Source organism: Alexandromys fortis, unplaced genomic scaffold, assembly GCF_014885135.2.
Source record: "Alexandromys fortis isolate MF-2015 unplaced genomic scaffold, M_Fortis_MF-2015_v1.1 scaffold_90, whole genome shotgun sequence".
Taxonomy (NCBI): Eukaryota; Metazoa; Chordata; class Mammalia; order Rodentia; family Cricetidae; genus Alexandromys; species Alexandromys fortis.
In genome coordinates this window covers 5825493-5852843 of record NW_026067985.1, presented here as the reverse complement: position 1 = coordinate 5852843, position 27351 = coordinate 5825493, and the positions used below count along the sequence as shown (strand labels likewise).

The 27351-nt window shown below is 41.1% G+C and overlaps 2 protein-coding genes across 4 annotated transcripts in view; one reads left to right on the top strand and one right to left on the bottom strand.

Annotated features, from left to right (window-relative positions):
• Pgam5 (PGAM family member 5, mitochondrial serine/threonine protein phosphatase) overlaps positions 1-19664 on the top strand; it is a 33639-nt gene extending 13975 nt beyond the window's left edge. Inside the window, exon 6 of one of the 2 annotated variants that reach the window (XM_050158975.1) lies at positions 19088-19664. In XM_050158975.1, the coding sequence (XP_050014932.1) occupies positions 19088-19241 (154 nt within the window). In that variant the 3' untranslated portion in view covers positions 19242-19664. The remainder of the gene's footprint in view (positions 1-19087) is intronic. The other variant, XM_050158973.1, reaches the window with a different exon arrangement.
• Positions 1-27351, bottom strand: Ankle2 (ankyrin repeat and LEM domain containing 2). Of its 2 annotated transcripts, none has more exons than XM_050158969.1 (13): positions 26898-27351; positions 24798-25271; positions 23112-23318; positions 21617-21813; positions 19683-19871; positions 14218-14340; positions 11813-11879; positions 8042-8214; positions 6217-6323; positions 5550-5740; positions 1580-2192; positions 749-880; positions 1-386 (listed from the first exon to the last, which is right to left on the bottom strand). In XM_050158969.1, the coding sequence occupies exons 1-13, from the start codon at positions 27082-27084 to the stop codon at positions 173-175; spliced, it is 2874 nt and encodes a 957-aa protein (XP_050014926.1). In that variant the 5' UTR covers positions 27085-27351; the 3' UTR covers positions 1-172. The 2 variants fall into 2 exon arrangements, with proteins under 2 accessions (XP_050014926.1, XP_050014927.1); XM_050158970.1 differs by having other exon boundaries at positions 21617-21810.

The following is a 27351-nucleotide window of genomic DNA, read 5'->3' as shown; positions in this document are numbered from 1 at the left end:
TAGCAGAAATTTAAATTTTACTCGTAACATTTATATTCTAACATTCTGGTATCTTCAAAGAGAGGATTAAAAAGTTACTCAGAATACAATTTTTTGTTATGGAATTTTTACACATTACCCCTCTTTTTAAAAACAAGTAAATGAGCCCCAGGAGTGAGCATATTGGCTGGCTCTACAGAGCTGCAAGTCGGGCCATGTGTGCCATCCTTTGGAAGTGACTCCCATGTGCTGGACTGTAACGCCCAGGGCTGTGAAGGCCAGGGGAGGAGGTGGTGTGACCAGGCTTGCTACCAGCTGGACTGCTTCGCCCTGAACCGCAGCTACGAGAGCAACCAAGATCCAGCAGCTCAGTTGTGATCTTCCCTTTCAGTGCAGGACTTGGCCAACTACAGAAACCAAAAAGAGACTTGTTACCACAGAAAGGCGTATCTACAGATTTAAGAACAGAACAAAAACAGGCATGACACCCATCTTACAGAGAGGAGGTACTTCATCTTGAATCTGAAGATTTTCTACACAATACCCATGTTACTCCAGCTACAAATCCTAGATGCTGCCACCCCTGGTACAGTTTGCTAGGAGCAAGCCTGGTCTACTTTTTTCCACCTACCTGACTTTTGTGACATCTATGTGAACATACAGGCCAGGCTTGCACTGGGGAGCCACACAGCTTAGCTTTGTCACTATGAAAAAGCCACCCATACATGATAACCCTGTCAGTCTGTACACTTTGATGTTGTGATAGTACCTTTGTCTATCTGAGGGTGAATAGCACAGGACAGTGCTTTTCCATCTGTGGACAGCTGGGTACAGACTCGGGTCAATATAGGCACGCTCAAGAGCTGCTAAAACATCCCGATCTAGTTTTGATGGCTCTTCTCTAGAATGCAGAACAGAAGAGGTGTTTAAAAAACAACAACAACAACAAAAACAAAGACAGGAAAAACACTGCATAAAAAAGCCTGAAGATTTTTAAGGTATCATTCTATATTTAACTTAGGAACCAATCTGGAGGGGCTAGAGAGATGGCTCTGCAGCTAAGGGTGCTTGTTGGTCTTACAGAGGACTGGAGTTTAGCTCACAGCACCCAGGCTAGAAGGCTTACAACTGCCTATAACTTTCAGTTCCAGGGAATCTAACACCCTCTTATGGCCTACACAGGCACCAGCAATCATGTGCATGCAAACATGCACAAAATAAAATGGAAAAAAAAAAAGAACCAATCTAGGCTGAGCACATTAGTCACCAAACCTGCCTGTGTTCCAGAAAGCCTGTATGCAGGGCCAGGGCTGGTCAAGGTAAGAGCCATAGTAGAGGCTCAAGACCAGATAGGTCTTGCATTGTAGTATCATGTACCTTCATTATTAACATGGTTTTGAGTCTTAAATTAAACACAGGACAGAGTCAAATCATTCTGTTGGCACACCCTTATTGACACTGGATCAGCACAGTCCATATACAACTGAACTATGAGAGCAGCCAAGATCCAGCAGCTCAAATATATATAGATGAGACTGGCCCTGGAGGAATATTCAGAAACTACATACTTATTACAGTGCTACAAGCATCTTTAACTTACCCAGAAAGGAAGAGCCTCCAGGTGGAATCTCCCATAGCAGATGAGAACACAGGTTCCATACCATCCTGAACCCTAACCTGGGGGCTGTTGGGATTCAAAGACATTTCAGCCATTGCCTCTGACACTTCACTGTTGGTTCTGATTTGGTTATTTTCAAGTCTCACTATTGCAGGAGGGGGTACCAGTGAGTCACTCTCTGCGGCATCCTTTCTTGAAGTCAGAATCTTATTTTTATTTGGTGTATCAAGAAGGCTATCTCCTAGACTCTGCAAATTCAGTTTATCAAACTCTAGAGTCAAAGCAGAAACAGGTAGTAAAAGGGATTCTTCCTCACTGGTGGCCTCTAGTCCCTTTCTATCTGCAGTCCTATGATTCAGAGGATGACAAAGCCCATTTCTGCTGTTAAGGAGGCAAGATCCAACTGAGGATTCTCCAGGGTCCACCTGTCCCAAGGGAAGGGAACCACATTCAGAGTTTTGGAATTTATTGGTTGTGGGCTGACTCTGACTTTGAGCTGTATCTTGCTGATTTTTAATTTCATCCAAGCTAGTATCATCCTCTCCATCCAGAAATGCTCCCACAGAGATGGAATTGCTGTACTTCTTTCCACTGCCTGTGAGGGCAACAAAGCAGCATATCAGTGTGCAGGACAGAACTGGAAGGAGCCTTCACTCAATGTAAACCCTTCAGCTGAGGCAAGAAATGACTAATTCAAAACCTTCTTAGGTTTTAAAACAAGGGCCCCTGGCCAGTTTTCACAAGCTGACTTGATAAGGCTCTGAAATATTATGTAGAACAAACCTATGAAAAATGGCTTCATGTCTATTCTGCAAATGAAATATATCAACAACTTGAGACATTGTAGTTGCTGTAACTATGGTACATGCATGGGATTCTTTGGACATTAACTGCTTATAGTCTCATGGAACATGAAGCTACATCCTGGCACTGACTCCCAGCCTGGTACAGCTTCTTCCACAGCCCACTTGCATAGCCTTCACCCCAGAACTATTCTCTATATTCAAGGAATTCATTTATTATCATGTGTGTATATGTACATAATATGTGTGCTGTTGGTGTACGTGTGTCAATGCAGGGCACGAGACTAGAAGTCAAAACCATTTTATGGCGTTCTCTCCTTCCACCTTTATGTGGGTTCTAGATATTGAGCCTGGGTCACCAGGCTTCTATGGCAAGTACCTCTGTCTGCTAAGTCATCTAGGCACTAACTTGTTTCTTTTTACATGGTTTATATAATGGTCTCCCTCCTTCCCCACAATGTTCCAGGAAATTTAATTTTCAAAGCAAATGCTTTATAATCTAATAGTTCAATTTTAATTTAGAAAGCTTTAAAATACATTTGTTTAACTTCTATTTTGGGGGACCCAAAAGTCTAGTTATTACAAAGTTTCTATTTGACTTTAAAAATTTACTTTTTTGGTTTGTTTTCTTTTTAAGGCATGGTCTCCCAACTTTATTCCTGGATTGCCTCTTCTTGTATGGCTTAGGCTGGCCTCCAACTCACTGTATTCTTCCTGCCTCCTGCCTTCAAAATTCTAGGAGTATAGACATAAGCTACCACACACAGTAAAATTTGAGACAGGGTCTCATGCAGCCTGACAGCCTGGCCTCAAACTTACTGTGTAGCTGAGGTTTGCCTTGATCCTCTCCTCCTTTCAAATGCTAACACACTCAGCTAAAATTCACTGTCTTTACTTTGATTCATTTTAATACTTAAGTTTTATTTCTGATAAATAATGAAAGTGTCTCTGAGGTAAGAGTAAAGTGGTACTGTACCGACAACAACACTAAGCCACTTCTCCAGGGAGGGCGGTGCTCTACATGGGAACAGCAGAAGCCCAAGGGAGAGGGAGGAGGAACTCACCTGGAGGACTTGTGAAGGCTCTTCTTCCAGTCCCCTTCCAGTGCACTATCAAATCTACTAGTTTTTTGTTTTCATTTAATTATATTTATATATGTGCTAGTTGTAAAATATCTGGAAAGCTTTCAAGTGAGGTGCAACAATGTTGCTATAGTCATCTTAATATTTTAAAAATTATGTGGTTATATGAATATACTCAAAATCAATGATATAGTTTTCTTCCCCATTAACTGCACACATTGTTTATATAATTGTTCACATCATTCATTACTCTTTAAAACATGTTTTTTTTTTTTTTTTTTTTTTTGCCAAGACAGGGTTTCTCTCTATTAACAGCTGTAGCTGTCCCGGAACTAGCTAGCTCTTGCAGACCAGGTTGGCCTCGAATTCACAGAGATCTGTCTACTTCTGCCTTCCAAGTGCTGGGATTAAAGGTGTGAGCCACCACCGCCCAGATAAAACATACTTTAAAAGCATGATTTTTCTGCCTTAGGATAGAACTAAACTACTTCCTCAGCCAATCCTCAACTGTAGGATGAAGTAAGCTCTGTTGAGGTTTCCAATATTATATATAAAGTGCTTGAACACTTGAATAGACACACTGGACTAAGCGAAATGCCAGTCCAGAGTCTGGATAACACTTTACACATTAGGATCTTATAATCATGCCTTAGTGTACTTTAAGGCATTTTTCTTTCCTTTTGTTTTTTAAGACAGGGTTTCTCTGTGCACACTGGCTGCCCTGGAACTCGCTCTGCAGAGATTTAACTGCCTCTGCCTCCTGAGTCCTGGGATAAAGGTGTGTACCACCACCACTCAGTTTGCTATGTGTCTTCTTCATTAGTTGTACTTTTTAAAAATTAATTAAAAAACCCCTATCTTTTCTCATTTTACATACCAATCCCTTTTCCTTACAGTATTAAAAACTTTAGTATCTACCCCCACCTCCCTCTTTGTGCTGGAGACTGAACACATGGCTTTGCTCATGGTAAGCACAACAGACTAATCATCCCTTTTTAAATGATGTTGGCAAGTTTTGACCTTTTTTTTTTTTTTGTACTCAGTTTTAACCTTTTCCAAGCATTCCATTAACTTGCTTTGTACTATAGGCACTCTATATATCTCACTTGTGTTTTAATAAATAAAGCTTGCCTGAAGATCAGAGAGTAAAACAGTCAGACTGGTCAGCGATACAGACCAGGCAATAATGACGCAAACTTTTAACCCCAGCAGCCACACTAGTTAGCTATAGAGGCTGGGCGGTAGTGGTGCATGCCTTTAATCCAAGCACTAGAGAGAAATATAAAACGGGAAGAGACAGGTCTCAGTTTCAGTCAGAGGATTCCCACAGGCAGGATAGTCATATTGGTCTAAGGTGGAGGTAAGAGCCGGTGGCTGGCTGCTTTACTTTTTGGATCTTCAGGTTGAACCTCAATATATATCTCTGTGTTTTTATTATTTGTGCTACAACTGGTACCCAATGTGGGCTTGAACCCACGATCCTGAGATTAAGAGTCTCATGTTCTACTGACTCCAGTGGCTGACAAAATACAGTGCCCAGTATTCTGGAGCCTATCTTTCTTGTCTTTTCTTTTCTTTTTTTTTTTTTTGACATTACACATTATATTCAAATATAAAGTATATCTAGGTCAGGAAATCTAGGTCAGGAAACAAAGCCAAAAGCACCAGACTCCTCGACAGGATGTCATGTTTTCCACTTATACCTTTACACACACCTTGCTTGCTGTGATTCTGTATTTTTATGTACTTTATATTCATATACATATGGGTGGCTCAGACACACAGAGCTTTCTGTGATGCCTTTTTGCTTGTTTGGTTTTGGTTTTTAAAGACAGGGTTTCTCCATGTAACAGCCCTGGCTGTCCTGAAATTCACTTTGTAGAACAGGCTGTCCTCGAACTCAGAGATCTGCCTGCCTCTGCCTTCTGAGTGCTAGGATTAAAGGTGTATGCCACCACTGCCAGGCTGAAAAGACCTGTTTTTTTTTTTTTTTTTAAACATTTTACAGTAAGAACCGGTTAAAAAAGAAGGAAAACCCACAGACAACTCAAACCTGCACTTGCTTACCAAAAACTGAGGCTCTGTCCTGAAGGCAGCTTTTATTTTCTCCTATTTCTTGTTGAGCCTTTTTGCTTATTTCCTGCCGGGTAAGGTATTCTTCTAGTCTTTGCAAGCCTTCCTGGGAAGACAGATCAACAAAACATCCCAAAAATTCCCAGTATTCAACCCAGGGATACCCCAGCTCATGAGCTAGCTCCCTGTAAGAAATAAAACACAATTAACCAGTTGAGAAAACAGAAAAACAAAAACAAAGTCCACAGAAAATAGCATTTAATCTTTAAAGTGCCAAAACACTAATTTTAGGAATCTTACTTTTCCCTAAACTTGGGACATTTCCTTGTGTTTCCCTATTGGTAAGATCCTGCAGTGTCCTTTGAAGAGTTACTCTCTCTATATATATCAAGTGACTCTTGCTCGTGGAAGCCCAGTGTACACTCACACCAACCTCACAGCAAAAAAGTCACAGATAAATCCTAATACATATCCTTGTTTTGGCAGAGTCTGTTGCAGGGTCAAACTGGCACATAGTATGAATAAAGGCTCTATCAGCTCCCAGTAAATCCTCTTGGGAACTATTACATTTTAGTATTCACAGTTAATATTTTTCTATCATCATCTATCTACACCACATAGCACACTTTGCTCAGCTTGTCTGTCATGGTTCTGTGAATACCTTCCCACTCTCTCAATGCCTCGTTCTGGGTCAGACTTTCTGATGTTGTGGAAGAAGCCTGCTTTCTTTCGAGGTGGAGTTTTCCAGAGCTTTCGAAAATCTTCTGCCTAGAAAAAAAAGGGGGCAAGACAGGCTTTGCTTCCTTCCTGTAGCTTACCCAAGACTCTGAACCAACACCACAGACTCAATGGCTTTCTACCACTTTACAGATTCTGCAGTCATTTCTACCGTATAGCCAGGAGTAAGCATGACCTCATGGGATCAGGGGAAGGTGGGATTGGCTGTGTGACTTCTCCTAGGTAGATGTTTGTTTACAACTCCTCAGGAAAAGTGATGCAAGGGAGAGGTGCCTTCTGTACTGGCCCATGCTGGGGGTCAGATCTGGCCTAAGATGGCATAAGTGTGAGGCCTCATCCTAAAAACAACAGGTATTCTCTACTGTGGTAGCCCACGTGTGACTCGGTTTCCTTTTGGAGTCAATTTTGACTTATAAGCCATTGAGTTCCAGCTTGCCTGCTCTGCCTGCAAATTTGAGGGCTGTAAGAAAGTTCTGATTAACTCCATAAGAGCATTTTTGCCCATATGAAAGAACACATTATTATTAAGATTTGGACTGGTGTATTACACATCTAGTTAGAGTTAGTATGTACTTGCTGCTATCTGAATTCTTGCGACAGATAACGCACCTGCTTGTGCTTCCTCCCAAGGACAGTGCAGAGAGGCTGTTAGCTGACTATACTGCTCTTTGTTCTGCCTTTAATCTGTATAAAAATGAATTCTGAAATAAATTTGGGCTGGTTGGTATTCACCTTCAGTCCTCCTGGTCTATCCTGTGTTTCTTTGTTTCTCTCAATCTGCCATTTCCTTATTCTTGTGCCCCTTCCCAGGTACCCCCTGCTGATTCCTGCTGGATTGGGCTCCAACAGTCTACCTGCCAACTCATTGGTACATATTCCATTTTTCACTACATATAAAAGAGAAGCTGACATCAATTTCTCATGAGTAAGCCTTACTGGAATTTTATGTTTAATGTAGCTCATTTATGAGATTGACATATCACCTACTATGCTAACAAGGCATAGAATGAAGCTATAATACCAACTATCTAACATCATTTTAAAAAGGTTTCCATTCTTGAAAATTATTTAGAATGTTTTGTGACAAGGTCTCACTATATATTATATGTATAACACAGGCTGGTTTTCAAATTGTGATATTCCTGCCTTAGCCTCCCATGAAGCTGGGATTAGCCTGTACCACCATGACCAGTTTATTTAGATTTTTAAATAATAGTTTATGCACGTCAGTGAGATATTTTCTGGAGAAAGTCATCAATTGTAAATCTGGCATAGAAGCATGTATAATCTGTGACCCAGAAACTCCATCATTATAAACTTCCTGACCATCTCATGCCAGGAATTTAACTGGCTATGGCCTCAAAGAAAGACAGGTATATGACAGAAACTCAGGAACATGGAGGGAGAGAGGGTTAGGAGTTCCAAGTGTAGGAAGCTCAGCTTGGAATTTGAATTTGCAACTGTGGAGTCACAATAGACTGGTAAGGGACAAATGGGGCTTGCCCAGGAAAACACTATTATGCTGGTAGGTCTGGGCTCCCAATATACCTTCCCTGGCTACATCAACAACAACAAAAAACACTCTTAAATTCTCATTACCACTTTATCAGAGGTTGTCTCAGATAAGGATGACCTTAGATTTTCATGAGTTGGCTCTAAGACCAAAACAAAACAACAGGCTGGAGCACCAAACCCTAAAATGTAGACAGACAGAACAGCTCCTGAAACTTCCTTCCCTGATCACTTACCTTGGATGGACTCAGAGGCCCCACAAAAGCTCTCAGTGTCATCACAGGATCTCTGGGGCTACTTCTATAGTGCTCAGCATTAGCGGTTTCAGCTTTCTGGTCTGAGGACCACAGCTCACCAATGACAGGAGAAGAAGTGTCTTCTGCTCTCAGAAGTGGCACATAGTAGTGACCTGAGAAGGAAATGTCAGCCACAAACTTCTACTTACCTGGTTTTGATATGACTGAGGGTTTGGGGGAACAGCAAGGAAAACAATTCACAGAAGGGACCAGGCAATAATATAGGTTTGAGTGCCAAGACCAGTTTTTGCCAGCAACTACTTAGCCTCCCTCCATTCTCTACTAAAACAGGTTTTTACTTTTTGTTTTTTCCCTTGAGCCTTGTTTGCACAATGGAGATGATGATACACCTTGCAAAGCTTTGAGATTACTGGTGAAGATGCATACTTTTGGTGTTCAAGTTCTTATATCTGCATGAGTATATTTGTAAAAAGAACTATGAGCAAACAAATAGGTGACTAATATTCAGACCTATCCCATATCGTCTCTAGTCAATTTTCAATTTCCTGTTTTGTTCAAAGGTTTACCAATGCTATTTTGTCAAAACTTCAAATCTAGAAGGCATCATGTAATTTTTAAAAAATTATCCAATCTATTACTATTCTAGACAACTCTACTTTGTGGTAAAACTTTGGGAGTCAAACTACCTTTTCTTTCTCCTACCATTATCATGTCTGTTACCACAAAAAATCCTTTTCTTTATATTCATCTATAATATAAAATATACCATTGAATTCCTGTCATGACACACACTGAATACAAATGAAACAAACAACAACAACAAAGTAAGGAGAGACAAGGCAAGCAACACCTAAGGAAGGGACAAGCAACAGACACATCTAACTAAGGAAGCTAAGAGTCTGGAGTCAGGAGTCTGATTGGGACAAAGAGGAGCTTAGTACACAGAGGTCATACTTCTTTCTTCCCTGACTCGGTTTCTTGTTGTGTGAGAGATGAGAGGTGTGCTGGAATATTGGCCTCTCATGCATTAAAATACGTCTTTAACAAGTCTCACTTGCCTAGCATACAAGAGCCCTCAGGTTTAATCCCAAACATTACCTAAAACTGGGTGTGATGGTTTATGCCTACAATCCCAGTCTTGGGAGGCCAAGGGAAAAGGATCAGAAATCAAGGTCATCCCGAGTTTTGTGAATTTGAGACCAGGTCGGGGTACATGAGTGGTTGGTGGAGACAGAGTTCAGCAGTTAAGAATTTACTGCTTCGGTTCCCAGTATCTAGATGAAGACTCAGAACTGTCTTAACTCCAGCTGCACTGAATCCAACACCCCTTTCTACTCTCTGTGGGCACCAAGCAACTGGTAATGCACATACATATATGCACACAAAACACTCATGCAAAAGTAAAATAAAAAGTTTTTTTAAAAACAGGGAAATGGCTGGGCATGGTGACACAGGTCTTTAATCTCAGCACTCTGCAGGCTGATCTCTGTGAGTTTGAGGTCAGCCTGGTCTATATAATGAGTTCCAGGACAGCCAGGATTATATAGTGTGACCCTATCTCAAAACAAACAAAATCAATGTATTTAACATTTCAATATTTTAACTTGTGACTGAAACCACATAAGATTTTTTTAGATGACAGATTTCTATCCCCTCCCCATTTTGTGAATTTTGAAATAATGGTTGTCTTTTGGAAAGTACACACCAAAATTCATGTAAAAACTACTCACTCATAAAATATTATTATTTTTTGAATATTCAAATCCTTAAATATCTTGTGCTCCCCCCGCCCTCCCGTGTGTGCATTGTGTGTGCACATGCTGAGGATGGAACCTAGGACTTTGTATACTAAAATGTTCCTAGAATATACCCTATCACTGAAGGATATTAAAGCTTGCCTGTAGAGGCCTGTGGGTAGACCAAAGGTAGCTTGAGGCCCAGAGTTCAATCCCCAGCACTTTGGAGAAAAACACAACACTGCATCAACAAAACTGGATTCATGCCTTTGGTGGTCTTGTGTCTGGCTTTTTTATCCTATTCATTTCCTTAAGATGTTGTATATTCTTTCCCTCTATTTATCCAAGCGCGGGTGTCTTCTTTGTAGTTAGTCTTGCAGCATGCTCCTTGATCATTAAGTCTAGAATGTGAAAGCCACCACAGGACAACCACTGAAGCTCTTGTCTGGGCTTTAAGGACCCTCAGCAGAAAACAAGGAAGGTGTGCAAAATGTCACAAGACTGAGTAACAAAAAGAAACATAAATGCAGAAACACCATGATTACCTCAGAAAAAAAGCTAGGCAACCAGATCTTAGCAGTGATCAATTTACATGATCACGAACAAGAAAAGTCCTGCTACAAAGTGTAACTAATTACATTTTAAGGTATTTCTGGAAGTTCAATTGTGTTCTGTAACACAACTGTAGCCTCCAACAAATGCCAGATAGCCCAAGAGACATCTCTGCCACCTCCACCACAAAGGAAGAGATTAGAGTACAATTAAAAGTTCAGATAATCTTAGATTGGGAGTTAGTACCTGTTTCTACAAAATGTCACAGACACACAGGCTACACAGACTCTGACCTGAGAAAATACCCAGAGACATTGTGCCAAGCCATAACCATGGTTATATACACCTAAGAAGGAAAAAAAGGGTAAAAACATAGGCTGGAGAGCTACATTTTACTCAGTGATCAGAAACAATAAACTGGGTAAAGACAGAAGGAAAGGCACACCATCTTCTGAAAACCACAGCAGGACAGTCCTTCCTGGAACTGACATTCCCTATAGTGGAAACACACAGACAAGAAGCACAGAGGCCACAACAGCAGCTCCTGATCAAAGAAAGGAATTAGTACAACTGATGGAAGTACCATTCAGGTCATAAAACTCAGCACCTAGCACCACCTGCCAAAATGAAAACAAAGACTAATTCATCCTAGTTTATAGTTCTGGGAAGGTCTCTAAATATACCACCCTTGCCTTTTGGTTTCTGTAGTTCCGCATCTGGCTAACTGTACTTGCTAACTGAAGAATGACAACCAAGGATATTTTTTTTTAATGTGTGCTTAAATTAAGCTCACCCTGAGAAAGGTTTCGGGGCTATACTAGGATCCTGAACAATCAGTGACATTGCTGTCTAGCTAATAAAGACTTTCTGTTGGCTTAAACCTGTGTCTGAGTAGTTTTCTCCGGTAGATACCCTACAACTATTAAGAGAGAGGGATGAAAGTGGAAAAGGGGAGAGGGAGAGAGGAAAGAGATGGAGAGGAAGAGATACAGAATAAACATGAATGAATATTGTACCTCCACAATCCAGCAGGATAATGGCCTGAAAGGTCCCAGTTTTGATGAGCTAAGCTGGACAGCCTCAGCGGGGCAGAGTGAGGCAGACCCAAATACACCTCAGAAACCAACTAACCAAACAAGGGGTTCTGGGCTTTAGCCCTCTCTAGTGAGAAGCGATCAAAGAAACCTGCCCCAAGGACGGTTGAACAGCAATCAAGTAAAAAAAGAGCCTAAATTTAGAACAAGAACGTGCAGTATGAAATCAGGCAAGGAGGTACAGTATTCCGGGGGGAAACAAAAGATAATTTCAAAAGGCTCTGAGTTCATAGCATTTTTTCAGAACTTAGAAAAGCAGACAAACCTCTTCTGTACTGCCCCACGTTCACTCACACGTTCACTCACACTCTTATCCAGGGGTCTCTTGCAAAGGGCTTTCCATGCCAGGTACTGAGTTCACAACTCACCCATTAAATATTCTCTAATCCTTTCTTTCAGTTCTACAGATTTGTTTTTGCTTCTTTCACAAATTACCTATTTAAACAAAACAGACAAAATGAACATTCTAAATAGTACTATATTTCCTATCAAATAAAATCTTTTAAAAGTTTAAAGCCAGTAAAATAGGATAATATCTTTAAACTTTTTATTATTTACTATGTGTATCTGTTGGGTATATGTATGAGGTAAGTGCAGATGCCCCAGAGGTCACAAAGGGGGTTGGTTCCCCTGGAGTTAGAATTGCAGGTAGCTATGAATCATTCAACCCGGGTTCTGGAAATAGAGAAGTTCAGTCTTCTCCAAGAGCAGTAAGTGTTCTTAACCACTGAGCTATCTCTCTAGCCCTAGAATTATCTTAATGCTAAAAATTTCACAAAACTCATACACAAAAAAACTTGTGCTAGAGGGCTCAAGGGCTCAGTGGTTACTGAAGGCTCCTTCAGAGAACTTGGCTCAATTTCCAGCACCAATGTGGCAGTTTACAACTGTCTATAACTCTAGTCTCAGGGGATCTGACACCCTCTCTTGGCCTCCACAGGCACAAGGCATGCATGTGGTATAGATATATATATATGCTGGCAAAACACCCACACACATAAAAATAAATAAACAAACTACAACAAAAAAAAAAAAAGAAAGAAAGAAAGAAAAGGAAGTGGGGTCGTGGTGGCACGTGCCTTCAATCCCGGAACTTGGGAGGCCTAGGTAGGCAGATCTCAGTTCAAGCCCAACCTGGTCTACAAATACAGAGTGAGTTCCAGGACTGGCCCCATAGCTACTGAGAAAAAAAAAAAAAAAAAAGAAAAGAAAAGAAAAGAAAAAGAAACCCTGCATTCAAAAGCACAGCCTATTCTATTTGATCACTGTAAAAGCCCATTGGAGTCAGGCAAGAAAACAGACTCCAGCAATATGGTAAACTTCATTTATTTTTTTTTCTTCACACAACTTTACATTTTCTGCAAGGAAAATAAAACTTAAAAGTATAATATCAAGTATAATACCAAATATAAACATAGACAAGCTGACAATTTCTGAGTTTTACAGTATGAAAGAATCAACTTTCTGAACCTCTTGGTAATTACAACAATAATGTTAGAAAGAACTGAAAAGCAATTACTTTCAAATAAAAACAAAATAACAACAACAACAGAAACCCCATGAACTACCACCTTATGAAAGAACTAAAATTGTTGGCTCAGTTATAAAGGCTTGCCTAGTGTATTTGAGAACCTAGGTGCTGTTTCAATATTGCATATACACACACACACACAAAATAGTCATAAGTTTTAAACTGGTTATCAGAAATTATTTTATAAAAACAGATAAAACTATATTTTTACATATTTTATTTATTAAATTTTATTTATTATTTTCATTCTCCCGTCTATTCCTTAATACCAGGGCCTTATGGATGTCAGGAAAGTTTTCTACCAACTGGGTTATGTGAGTGTTACGAAATGTAATAATAGCTAAGGGGCCTGAGTCTACAGAAGATACTCCTACTACAAGTATCATGTAGGTTTTAATTCTGAAAGTAGTAGATCTAGGTCAGTCAGCAGCATATGCCTGATTCTTTTTTTTTTTAATATTTTATTTATTTATTATGCATACAATATTCCGTCTGTATGTATGTCTGCAGGCCAGAAGAGGGCACCAGACCTCATTACAGATGGTTGTGAGCCACCATGTGGTTGCCGGGAATTGAACTCAGGACCTTTGGAAGAGCAGGCAATGCTCTTAACCACTGAGCCATCTCTCCAGCCCATATGCCTGATTCTTAAATTAGCATTTCAGTTCTTATCAGAGTCAGGTCTGTCTTTATATCACAGACACAGGATGCAATGTAGCGCATTTTGTTCTATTTGCTAAGGAATGCAAAAAGGCTTCCTTCATTAGGCATGAATGCAACAGTATGTATGTGGGCTGTACAATGAGTTCAACAGTATGTATGTGGGCTGTACAATGAGTTCAACAGTATGTATGTGGGCTGTACAATGAGTTCAACAGTATGTATGTGGGCTCTACAATGAGTTCAACAGTATGTATGTGGGCTATACAATGAGTTCAACAGTATGTATGTGGGCTATACAATGAGTTCCTCTCAGTTGCTATCAGAGGCTCTCAGCATTATAATCACCATCACTGCTACCACGATAGCCACCATTCATTATTACCATGGTCACTACTACCATCACCTTCCTGACTGTACAGATACACATTCACACTCTTTCACAGAGCACATCAGGTTCAGCAGCAGGCAGGCAAACACAACTTAGTTACTTATGACTTCACTAGCTACTGTCACAGAATGCAAATTTATATATTTTAATTTATAATACAAGACAGTAATTGCAATTTAAAAGTTACTTACGTCTTCGGGTGTTTTACCGTATTTATTCTTTGGATTTTTCACAATCAAAGGGTGTGAAGAAAGCACATTGACTACATCCACATTCCCAAATTTACAAGCAAAATGCAATGGTGTATCAAAGCCCTAGGAAAAGAAGAAGCACAACTGCTTATTCAAATTATTAACATGGTTGCTCCACAGTGAAAATAGGTATTTATTTTATTTATTTATTTTTTTGGTTTTTCGAGACAGGGTTTCTCTGTGGCTTTGGAGCCTGTCCTGGCACTAGCTCTGTAGACCAGGCTGGTCTCGAACTCAGAGAGATCCGCCTGCCTCTGCCTCCCGAGTGCTGGGATTAAAGGCGTGCGCCACCATCGCCCAGCTATTTATTTTAAAAAATGGTTCTCACCCTTCATAATGCTGCAACCCTTTAATGCCAATTCTTTATGTTGTGGTGACCCCAACCATAACATTATTTTTGTTGCTACTGCCTAACTATACTTTTGCTACTATTATGAATCATAATGTAAATATTTGTGTTTTCCAAAAGTTTTAGGTAACTCTTGTGAAAGGATTGTCTGATCCTCAAAGAGGCTAACACCTACTAGTTGAGAACCACTGATTTAAAACAAAATCACTAGGCTGGCCATCAAGCCTGACAACCTGACTTCATTCCCTAGGTGGAGAAAGAGAACTGCGTCCTGTGACATCCACATGCCAAAACCCTTCCCCTACCACTAAATAAAAAAAAAAAATAAACACATAATAAAAAATGTATTTTGAGCCAGGGTCTCACCATGTAGTCCTAGTAACCCTAGAACTCCCTGTTTAGTCCACACTGGCCCTCAAACTCAGATCCTGCCTACCGCTGCCACCTGAGTGCTGGAATTAAAGGTATGAGCAACTGCTGAGCAATGGTGTCACACACCTTTAACCCTAGCACTTGGGAGGCAGAGGCAGGCATATCTATGAGGCCAGCCTGGTCTACAGAGCAAGAGAGCAAGTTTCAGGACAGGCTCCAAGGCTACATACAGAAACCCTGTCACAAACAAACAAACAAACAGGTATAAGCAACCACAGCTGGCAATAAAAAAGAATTTTAACAAAAAAATTTAAACGCCTCAGACCTATATGACAACACTTGACAAGTGAAGGCAGAAGGATCAGGCATTGAAAGTCACTCTTTGCTACATAGTAAGTTTGCAGTCAGCCTGGATACATAAGACCCTGTCAAAAACAAAAAAAACTAAAACCCAAACCAAAACAAACAAACAAACAAAAAAACCCCAAAAAAACAAACAAAAAACAACCAAAAAACCCAAACCAAAACAAAAACTGTAACTTTCAAATAAAAACAAAATAAGAACAACAAAAACTCCCATAAATTACCAGCTTGTGAAAGAAACTAAAATTGTGGGCTCAGTTGTAGAGAGCTTGCTTAGCATATTTGAGACCTTAGGTTTTGCACCCTGCATTGTGTGTACACAATGTACACAATGTGTACATATGCACACACAATAGTCATAACTGTATTTTTCTGTAAAATTTTACTCCTTTCTTCTCATTTTGTAGACCAGGTTGGCCTCAAACTTACAATTAATTCTCCTGCCTCATCCTCTCTAATGCTTTCTTTTATTCTTTCCCACAGTTTCCTAAACTCCCAGATTTCTGAGTTCTGGGTTCTAACTTCTCATTGCATTCTCCTTCATATACATAAATTCCGGTGTCTCAAACCCTTACTGAAAACCTACGCAACTAAAAGCCATGCCTTTGAAGTTTTCAAAAAAATCTTTTATTTTAAAATTTTGTTTACTTATTTAATGCATACACTGTGTGGGCAGGTGCTTAATGGAGCATAGTGGGCAACTTGTAGGGATTCTTTTACCATATAGGTCTCAGGGATGAAACTAAGGTTGTAGGTCTGTAGGCACAAGCTTCTTTCCCTGTTGAGCCATCTCAATAATTTTTTTTAAGTGGTACCAGGGATCAAACAAAGCCTTACACAAGCTAGTTAAGCACTCATAACAAACCTTTTAGTACTTTCTATGCTTTTTGGCATTCTTTCTAGTCAAAGCCTAGTTGACACCTTTCTTGAAGGAACCCAGGCATCTCCTAGAGTACTCCATCCGCCTACATTCTGACTATAAGTCTGGCTGAGAGCAGCCAGAGATTTTTTACTCTCTACCTATGAAATCTCTTCATGAGTGTTACTTTCATAACCACAAGTTTCTTGGTTTTTTTTTTGTTGTTGTTATCTTAATTATTTTATATGTGTGGGTGTTTTGCCTGCAAGCATATCTGTGTACAACATGTGTTCCTGGTACTGAGGAAGTCAAAGGAGTCAGATCTCCTGGAACTGGAGTTACAGGTATGTGTGAGCTGTCATATAGATGCTAGAACTTGAACATAGGTCTTCTGGAAGAACAGCCAATGAATGCTCTCAACTGCTGAGCCATGTGTTGGTTTGTTTTAATATACAGTCTCATATAGCACAAACAAGCCTTACATTGTATAGCCAAGGATGACCTTAGACTTCTACTCCTCTTGCTTTCCTCTCCCACATGCAAATACTACCAGTTTGCTGCTGGTGACCTAACTAGGACTAGCTGACAATTAGGCACACACTCTACCTATTGAGCTACATCCCCATCCTCCTGTCCTTGTTTAAGTTTCCTCTGATATTGAAACATTCCACCCTACAGGAAAGCTCTTTAAAAGGAAGAAAAACAACTCAAAATAGCTTCAGGAAATCCCTGAAAGTGACCAGATTCATTAGGCTCCTCCCTGCCAGAGTAAACAATAAAAGCTGAAAGTACCCCTCAGACTGAAGGAAGCTGAGCACAAAGAAAATTATGAGACAGACCATGTGGTAGTTTGAATAAGAATGGCCCCCACAGGTGCAGAGATTTGAATGCTTGGTCACCAGGGAGAGGGACTATTATGAGGTGTGGCCATGTTGGAGGAAGTTTATCACTAGGAGTGGGATTTAGGGGTTTCAGAAGCCGCAGGCACTGACTGACTCACTTCTCGGTCTCTGCTGCTTGTGGATGGAGAGGTGGAACTCTCAAGCTACTTCTCCAGCACCATGTCTACCTCTAAGTTGCCATGTTCCCTGCAATGACAATGAACTAAACCTCTGAACTGTAAGCAAGCACCAATTAAATACTTTCCTTTATAAACATTGCCATCATCATGGTGTCTCTTCACAGCAACAGAATACTAAGACAGAAGTTGGTACCAGGGACTGGGGTATTGCTGTGAAAGGCCTGACCCCACCACCTGAAGACAGTATGTTTCTGTGTAGCCCTGGCTTTTAGAGCACTTACTCTGTAGACCAGACTGGCCCTGAATGCAAGAGATTCTTCTGCCTCCACCTCCCAAGTCCTGAGATTAAAGGCATGTATCATCATCACCCTGACTATGCTTTGCTTGGACCCTTTAAACTTAAATGGGCCATCCTAGCTGGAGTATGGAAGATAATGTTTCTGAGGGGGATTTAATTGTGGGGGTTCAGCTCAAAAAGTTTCAGAGGGGAAGAATATTAATATATGGCCCAGAGACCATTCTTGTGATATTTTGGCAAAAATGTGGCTGCTTTTTATCCTTGTCTGAAAAATTTGCATGAGGCTGGGTAAATTGAAGAGTTTCCGATTAATGACATTGGCAGAGAAGATGTCAGGGGAGCCTAGTTGACACTGTTATTAGTGGTGACACTCTATAATGAAAAGGAATAAATTAATCAAGGAAAACTACAAAATATACAGTTTGAGGAGAAAAGGGAGCACCAAGAAGTGTAACAGAGCTAAGTCCGGTGCACAAGGAGATAAAACGTTTAAAGCAAAGTTTGACCCTAAATGGACTAAAGCTCTGGAGTAGTGACCTCACAGAGAGACTTCACCCATCTAAGCTTCCAACTTGTGAAAAAGAATTAAAGGAAAACTTTAATTTAATTCTCCTCTACTTAGGAGGCAGAGGCAGATGGAGCTCTGAGTTTGAGGCCAGCCTGGTCTACAGAGTGAGTTCTAGGAAACCATCAAAAACAGAAAGCTGGTGAAAATGTATATGAACGAGGGGGGGGTGTTTCAGTCCTAGCAAGCAGAAGAACCTGGCAGCCTTGGCCACGTGGTTCTGGCATTAGAGTCAAGAACATAAAAAAAGGAGTTGTGGAATCTCCCTGCATGCGTAAGCTGCTGAGGTCAGGCACACGTCAGGGGTGTCCCAGCATGAAGACCCAGAGAGGTCACTGCATGAAGCTGTGAAGATGGAGTCTGGATCGCCTTGGAGACCCCAATGTTGGAGATGCCAGAGCTGTGGGATACCTGTCAAGGACAGCTGCAGCCCAGGTATGACCAGCTCAGGAAAGAAACGTGTATCACAATCAACAAAGCTGACTGGAGCTGGACATCTGAGGAGCACTTTGACATCAGACACGGAGATGAAGAATTTGGGGTTTCAGCCCAGTATTTCCCCGCTATGCTCCCTTTCCTCCCTTTTGGAATGGTAATGTATATTTTGTGCCATTGTATGTTGGAAGCATGTGATCTGCTTTTTGTTTTTTAATTTACAGTTAAGTGATTGCCCTGAGTTTCCAAAAGGACTCTGAACTTTGGGAGTTTTAAACAATGTTAAGACTGTTACAGGCTGTGGGGATTTTTTAAGTTGGAGTCAATGAATTTTTGCGCTATGTTATAGCTATAAGCCTATGGGGGCCAGGGAGTGGAATGTAGTGGTTTGAATAGGAATGGCTCCCATTGACTCATATATTTGAATGCTTGATTGAGGCAGTGGCACTATTACTAGGAAGTGTGGCCTTGTTGGAGGAAGTGTGTCACTGGGATTTTAAAGTGCTCAAACCAGGTCCAATGTCTCCTTTTCTTCCTTCTGCCTACAGATCTGGATACTCTCCAGCACCAGTAGTGCCTGTATGCCACCATGTTTCCTGCCATGATGACAATGAACTAAACCTCTGGACTGAAACCAAGCCCCAATTAAATGCTTCCCTTTATAAGAGTTGCCATGGTTATGGTGACTCTTCACAGCAGTAGAAAATTCAGAAAGACCAGCTGCCTGGAAGAAACAGAAACCAACAAAACTGCCTGGAAGAGGTTTAGATTAACAAAGGTACCTGGGAAGGACACTCTTCTAACATTTGAGCTGCCTGTAGACTGTGTAGTATATTCCAGTCATGTTAGGGTGGTGGTGATGCAACCCTTTACCTATACTCCTGTAAGCAACCCCAATAACTCACGGTTAATGGTGGAATCTATACTGTGGTCTGTTATGAGCTCCCAACATGTGTGCTGCACCTCCCCAAGAAAATTTTTCTTGTGTAACACCTCCATAACCATCTTCCTATCTAAGTCAATAAGCATTTGTGTCTTCCTAATATTCCATAAGCCTTGCACATTGACGTAGCATAGAAAAGAAATCCTCCCACATATAAGGAACCTAACCCTCCAGCAGACAGACTAATGAGGAATGCTCACCACTTTGTCAGGAGTATTAAGATAAAGGTCGACAATGTAGAGGATGCGCTCCTGCAGCATGTCCATGTTATCATCTGGGTACATTAGACGCATAAACTCAGGGTTCTCCAGAGTCTCTAGTGTCATCTGGCACAGAGAAGCCTGATTCTCTTTGGCAGCAATGTGCATGATATTGTACCGACATCCCTCCTAAAAAAAAAGGACGAGCTTTGTGTTTGTTAAAACATTGAACTTCTTCAACGCAATGCCCATCAAAATCCCAGCAAAATTCTTCAAAGACCTCAAAAGAACGGTACTCAACTTCATTTGGAAAAGCAAAACAGCCAGGATAGCCAAAACAATCCTATGCAATAAAAAGAACTTCTAGAGGCATCACAATCCCTGACTTCAAACTCTACTACAGAGCTACAAGACTGAAAACAGCCTGGTATTGGCATAAGAACAGACAGGAGGACCAATGGAACCAAATAGAAGACCCAGATACCAATCCACACATTTTCGAACACCTGATCTTTGATAAAGAAGCAAAAAATATCAAATGGAAAAATGAAAGCATATTTAACAAGTGGTGCTGGCATAACTGGATATCAACATGTAGAAAAATGAAAATAAGCCCATATCTATCACCATGCACAAAACTCAAGTACAAATGGACCAAAGACCTCAACATAAAGCCAGCCACACTGAACCTTATAGAAGAGAAAGTGGGAAGTACACTTGAACACATTGGCACAGGAAACCACTTCCTAAATATAAACCTAGAAGCACAGACACTGAGAGAAACAATTAGTAAATGGGACCTCCTGAAACTGAAAAGCTTCTGTAAAGCAAAGGACACGGTCAACAAGACAAAACGACAGCCTACAGAATGGGAAAAGATCTTCACCAACCCCACATCAGACAGAGGTCTGATCTCCAAAATATACAAAGAACTCAAGAAATTGGTCACCAAAAGAACACATAATCCAATTAAAAAAAAAATGCAGTACAGACCTAAACAGAGAACTCTCAACAGAGGAATCTAAGATGGCTGAAAGATACTTAAGAAAATGCTCAACATCCTTAGTCATCAGAGAAATGCAAATCAAAACAACTCTGAGATTCTATCTTACGCCTGAAAGAATGGCCAAGATCAAAAACACTGATGACAACTTTTGCTGGAGAGGTTGTGGGGAAAAGGGAACACTTTTGCATTGCTGGTGGGAATGCAAACTGGTACAACCCCTTTGGATGTCAGTGTGGCAATTTCTCAGAAAATTAGAAAACCACCTTCCTCAAGACCCAGTAATACCACTTTTGGGTATATATCCAAAGGACGATTAATTGTGCCACAAGGACATGTGCTCAACTATGTTCATAGCAGCTTTGTTTGTCATAGCCAGAACTTGGAAACAACCTAAATGCCCCTCGATCGAAGAATGGATAAAAAAAAAAAAAGGTGGTACATTTACACAATAGAGTACTACACAGCAGAAAAAAATGACAGTTTGAATTTTGCAGGAAAATGGATGGAGCTAGAAAACATTATTTTGAGTGAGGTAACCCAGACACAGAAAGACAATTATCACATGTACTCACTCATAGGTGGTTTTTTAAACATAAAGCAAAGAAAGCCAGCCTGCAAACCACAATCCTAGAGAACTTAGACAACAATGCAGACACTAAGAAAGACTTACATAGATACAATCTACATGGGAAGTAGAAAGTATAAAAAGACAAGATCTCCTGAGTTAATTGGGAACATGGGGACCTTGGGGGAGGACTGAAATGGAGAGGGGAGAGGCAGGGAGGGGAGCAGAGAAAAATGTAAAGCTCAATAAATATCAATAAAATAAAATTAAAAAAAAACAAAACATTGAACTTCATGTTTGTTAAAGTACAGGGCCACTGGTCAAGAATACAGTGACCGGTAATGATGCTGAAGGCATACTTACTTGTACAATGGTTGGGTTGTCCCCAGAACCAATTAGATATCGGGGATTATTCCAGATAAGATCAGAAAAGGTATCCTCATCCCCTTTCTCAACAGCTTTCCGAAGCTTAGCAGTGAGGTCCTGCGTGCGGGGACTTTTATAACTGTTTGCTCGTTCTTTATTTACTGTTTCTGATTCAGCCAGGCATGAACAATCTGCTATCAAGAGAGAGAATTATAGAACACAATCTCGCAAATATTTTCTTCTCACTTAGTCTGCAGTTGGTATGGGAGGTCCTTCTGTATATGTGCTGCTTTTACTGGTTAATGAATAAAGCTGCTGTTGGTCAATGGCTTAACAGAATATAGCCAGGCTGGAAGAGATTATCAAAGAGAAGCCATGTGGCTGCCTGCAGGAGACAGACGTGCTGGAACCTTGCTGGTAAGCCACAGCCACATGGAGATAGATAGATTAAAGGTTCAGCAGCTCTTGGGAGTGATGGGTAAGAAATGATAATGGTATAAAGCACACCATAGTACTAATGCTCAATTGAGTGTTGAGCTCAATCAGGTGACTAAAGACTGAGATTAAGAATTATTTGGTGTACTTTTTTTTTTTTTTTTTTTTTTTTTGCAACAGGGTCTCACTCTGTAGCTCAGGCTCAAACTCATAGAGCACATCTACCCTCATGTGCTTCCTGAGTACTGATAGTAAGGACATGCACTATCATGTCTGGCCATTTAGGATACTTTGAAAGTAAGCCAAGAAACTGAGTGTGGTGGTACAAACCTAGCATCCTAGAACTCAGGGGGTTGAGACAGGAGGACTGCAAGTTCAAGGACAGCCTGGAGTAACAGGGTAAGATTCTTTACCAAAAAAACTAAAAATGTCAATTCTGTTAAGTGAACAAGAAATTAGCAGCAACTGTAATTATCTCTTAGAGAAAAAAGTTCTACTCATAGCTTCTAAAACCTTAATCAAAACTTGAGAGTGTCTTAAAACAATTTCCTGCATAGGCACTTTCTCAAGCTGAAAGAGAGAAATCTTAATAGAGGGCAGTAGACAGGCCCTCAAATGAAAGACAGCACTCTACCTCAAACAAATGTAGGGAGAAGGGATTCGCCAAGGTCAAGCCTCTCCAAACCAGCTGCTGATTCTGAGTGACATAGCGGGTGTAGTCAGATTTCTAGCTTTCATTGGGAGACCGATTCCTGCAGATCCCTTCTTACAGAAGGTGTTCCCTTTGCTGCTTCTATGGTCCATGTACTAAGATTTGGCTCACCAGCTTCAGGGCCTACTAGCAGCAGACTACATTTGCCTTTGTCCTGAAACCTTCCCAGGGCAGCCCCCTAGTCTCTTTCTCTTTGGTTATTTCATTGTAGAGCTTCAGCTCTCCACCTCCTTCTCCACCATATTTATCTCACAGATGAAGAAATACTGAAGTGCCACACATCAGGAAAGAGAACAATAGTGGTAAATCAAGTCATGCCAAGACAAGTAGTACAACATGGTTTACCTTTGAACCCATCACTGCCATGGAGCGGCACTGCCTTCACAGGAGACAGTGAGGACACAGTTTTGTTAGGAGAAGGGAAATAATCACATACTCCTCTAGCAAATTTCTCAGCATCTTCTCTTGTTGGAAAAGCTTTAAATCGGGACCCTTTGATCAATTTGACAGCTTGCAATGCTTCCTTTTTATCTTCGTAAACATGGATCCTTTCTAGGTATGAAAGTAACAAGGGAAAATTAAGAGATGAATAGTTTGAATGCTATTAATTGTACTCAGAGTTCAACAGTCAATTTAAATTTGTTAATGATTCTCTTGGTTTTACCCTCATGTTCAAAATTCAGATTTGCAATCTTTTATTAAAAATATTCTTTCAGGATAAAAAAAAAAGTGTGTTTATGTGAGTGTGTATTTCTGTGACTATATGCACATAATTGATGTGTGAGTATCCTTGAAGGCCTAAAGAGAATCAGATCTCCTGGAGCTGGTGTTATAGGCAGGTTATGAACCATCTAACATGTGAGCTGGGATATGCAAGAAGATTATCAAGTACTCTTAATCACTGAGCCATCTTTCTACCCACTCTCAATTTTTTATCTTAAAGAGGTCCTGGGCTATCCAAAAGATTCAAATGAATACACTGACAATATATGTGTGTATATATAAGCAATGCTATCATACATGCATGTTAACTTCATACCACAAGCTACAATAACTTACTAAAAATGAATTTTAAATGGATTAAATAAAGATCTAAATATAAATAATTCAAAACTAAATTTACTATTGAATATAATAGCTTATACCTATTATCCTAACATTCATAAGGAAAAGTCCGCGCAGTTAAGAGCTGAAGCCCATTCTAGGCTGTACAGCAAGATTCAGGTTAGTCTCAGTAAACAATAATCCTGACTAAATAAAAAAAAAAAAATTGCAATTCTTTTCTTTCTTTCATTCCTTTTTGGGGGCATGGTTTCATGTAGCCCAGGCTAGTATCTACCCAAGTGCTGAGGTAATAATAGTTATGTGCCACCACATCAGTTTTTTATGGTGCTGGGTATTAACACAGTGCTCCATGCACAGTAGGCAAATGCTCTCCTAACTAAAACAGATCTCCAGCCCTAAAATACAATTCCTTGAGATTGAAAATTATTTATACACTCACTGGAACATTTACATTTATCAACCTAAAAGCTGTTCAGGTTGTAATGAATTTAAGAGGGAGAGGGAATGCCTGGGCATACGCCTTTAGTCCCAGCACTTGGAAGGCAGAGGCAGAGGATCTCTGAGTTCAAGACCAGTCTGACTTACAGAGTGAGTGTCTGAAATTCAGGACTACAAAGAGAAATTGTCTTGAAAAACAAACAAACAAATAAATGAGTGATATAAGCAAGCATATTTTTCCAGGATAGCAAGGGCTACAGAGAGAAACCGTGTCTCAGGGGGTGGGAAAAAGGGAAAGGGAAGATGATTAACCAGTAAAATTACTAACAAATGGAAGTGAGCCAATCATTTCCAAGTCAAATCTATCTAACAATAGTTTTCCTAGTAACTTTAAAAAAAAAAGTATTGCTTAGATTTACCAAACTCAAAAAAAATCAGAGGGTAACAAGTACAAATAATGAAATTCATCTTGGATGATGAGATTATGTCTTCCCAGTCTGTGTGAGGAGACACAGCACAGCACGTTACCGTTTCTCGTAAGGCCATCCTCATATACTGGACACACTCCATAGTACAGAAGTGGCTCCTTAGCAGCTGTCATTCCAGCCTGGTGGTTGTCATTCCTGGCAGAGGCACTGAAGGATATTGGGTGGGACTTAGATGTTACAGCTTCATCCTCTGGAGGGTTCAAGCCCACACTGTAACCAAAATCTTTGTCTTCAGAAAAACTGGCCTGCTGAGTTTGTTTCTCTTCCACAGACGCAGGAGTCCTTAGGGTGCCCTGGACAAACGGAGTGGCAATCACCTCACTGTGATTGGGAAGAGAGGAAGTCAGCAATCCACCTTGCTCTAGTAAAGCCTGAGCTAATTTCTTCTCAAAAATAAATCTTGTTGTTGATGTAATGGGTCCACATTTCAATCCAGCTTTTATAACTTCCTTTCTAAGGTCATCTGGATTCAGGAGTTTCAATCGTGCCAATATGGCATCCATTGTCACTTCACCTATGTTCAAAAAAGCAAAAATTAACTTGAACCATGGAATCGTAGCTCATGTAAACCACATGCTTAAGCAAGTGCCAGTTTCCTCACAGGACCCTACCTTAGATACAATTAGTATTCTTATTCTAAACCTACCGTTTCATTTATAAACCTACCGTTTCATTTTACCTTTAGTTGTTCAAGGAAGGTTTTGTCTCTGCAATTAACAAACATAAACAGAACTTCATACCTTACTAACTTCAATCCTAGGCTGATTATTGAAACTCTAAGCCTCAGTTTCCTCACCTACAAAATGGATACAATAATAGATCCACTCTGGTAATAATGAAAAGTAGATAAAATAATGAACATAAATTCTGTACCACTTGTTCTGACACTGATAACGGAGAAATCAATGACTACTAAGGAAGTGCTGAGATGTACTTCACTTGCCAATATACGCCAGGCTTTTTGTTTTCTTCCCCGCACTGCTAAATAAATAAAAAACGAAGTTGTATGTAAGTTCAAAGAGGCAAGTGAAGCCTCAGTTACTCCTAAGAACTTCTTAGGGTTCTGCTGTGCAATTAACTGTTTAAAATGTCATCTTCCTTCTAGAATTCGTGGGGGAATTACTATTTATCCTTCACTAAGAACTAGACTCAAGTGTTAATGAAACACAGCTCTGATGAACACAAAATGAACACATGCTGAAGAACACAAACCGGCTAAGCATCGGGAGTTCAGGGAGGTGAAGGGCTGAGAAGAAAGAAGCACAGAGGTGTGGACTCACACCAGGAAATTCCAAAACAACCAAAAAGACCACAAGATCCTACGAAACAGCCAGCTTTAGAGAGTACGGATGAACTCTGTTGAAGACTCCGGGTTTTATCCCAGCCCTTCTTTCCCCAGAACTGAGACATGCACCACCTCAACAGCTCTCAGATGGATGATGCCAGTAGGTAGTAGGGCTCAATTCCCAGCAATGAGTGTATTATTCTTAAAAAAAAAAAAAAAAAAAAAAAAAACCAAAACAGTAAGAACTATTGTTATCCGTATGCTGCTAATGGTGGGGCTGAAAAATAGCGGGTGAATGACCTGCCCACTTCTGAGAAGTTCCATAGCAGCAGTAGCAGAGTCAGGAGCAGATGGGAGATGATTTCATTCCGGACACCAGTCACCTCGATCTTAAAGTGACCAGCAACCATCCTCCCATCTCTCCTCATCCAGACCTAACAGTCCATTCGAAAGAAATTAATGAGAGCCGTATTCCTTTATTTCCCCATCCCCAAATCAGGGAGGCACACCTAACTTCACTACCTCCTCCTATCACTTATTTCGTTAAACTTCAAACCACTGCCAGAACCAACTTCCTCTTTCTTCGACTTCCGACTTTCACCAGTGTTGTTTACTGTTCTCCCTCCCAGCAGCCTTTGCCAGGCCTCCCTGGCCCAGAAGCCCCTTCCCCTGGAAGCCCCAGACGCGCCCTGGCAGCCGCGTCTCCAAGGACCTCACCTACAGTGTCGGGAACGCTCCTACAATGGAACAAAGGTTCCGCTTCTCAGTCAGCCTTCCCGCCAGGGGACTCGGGTCCTACTGTGTCCACGGGGAGGGCAGAGTGAAGCTTGCTCCCACGGCCGAATGCGACCTTACCTGGCTGAGCGGCCACAGCTGCAGACGCGCCGGTCGGCGAGGAGGGTATCCCGCGACGACTCAGGTCCTGCGGCCGCTTCTCTAGCCGCCGGACCAGCCAGCGCACGGCGATGAGCAGCACCGAGGCGCCGAGGAGCTCCCAGGCCAACGCCGCCCACTCAACCACAGCCAACCGCTGCCACAGCATCGCCACCGTCGACGTCGCGGCCTTGAGCGCGGCCGCCGGAGTTAGAATCCGCGCCGCGCACGCCTCAGGCCCTCACTAGGCCGCTCGCTTCGCGCCGCTAGGTTCGCTGCCTCCGCCCCGCCGCGGGGTTACAGGAGTCGTAGTCAGACAGGAAAAGATGAGGCGGGGTGCGCGTGCAGTGTGGTGTCTTTGGTTTCCCGAAAGAGCCAGAACGCCGCCAGGAACCCAGCTTCAGGCGGCTTTGGAGGCAACCGGGGTCCTGATTCA

What these genes read in the sequence shown, in the direction of transcription:
- Ankle2 (XM_050158969.1), bottom strand. Translation starts at nt 27,084, where the DNA reads ATGCTGTGGCAGCGGTTGGCTGTGGTTGAGTGGGCGGCGTTGGCCTGG. An exon ending in GGCCTCTGAGTCCATCCAAG is followed by an intron (nt 6,324 to 8,041) that starts GTAAGTGATCAG and finishes TTTTTTTTCTAG; the next exon opens with GCAGAAGATTTTCGAAAGCT. An exon ending in GGCATTGAGAGAGTGGGAAG is followed by an intron (nt 5,741 to 6,216) that starts GTATTCACAGAA and finishes TATTTCTTACAG; the next exon opens with GGAGCTAGCTCATGAGCTGG.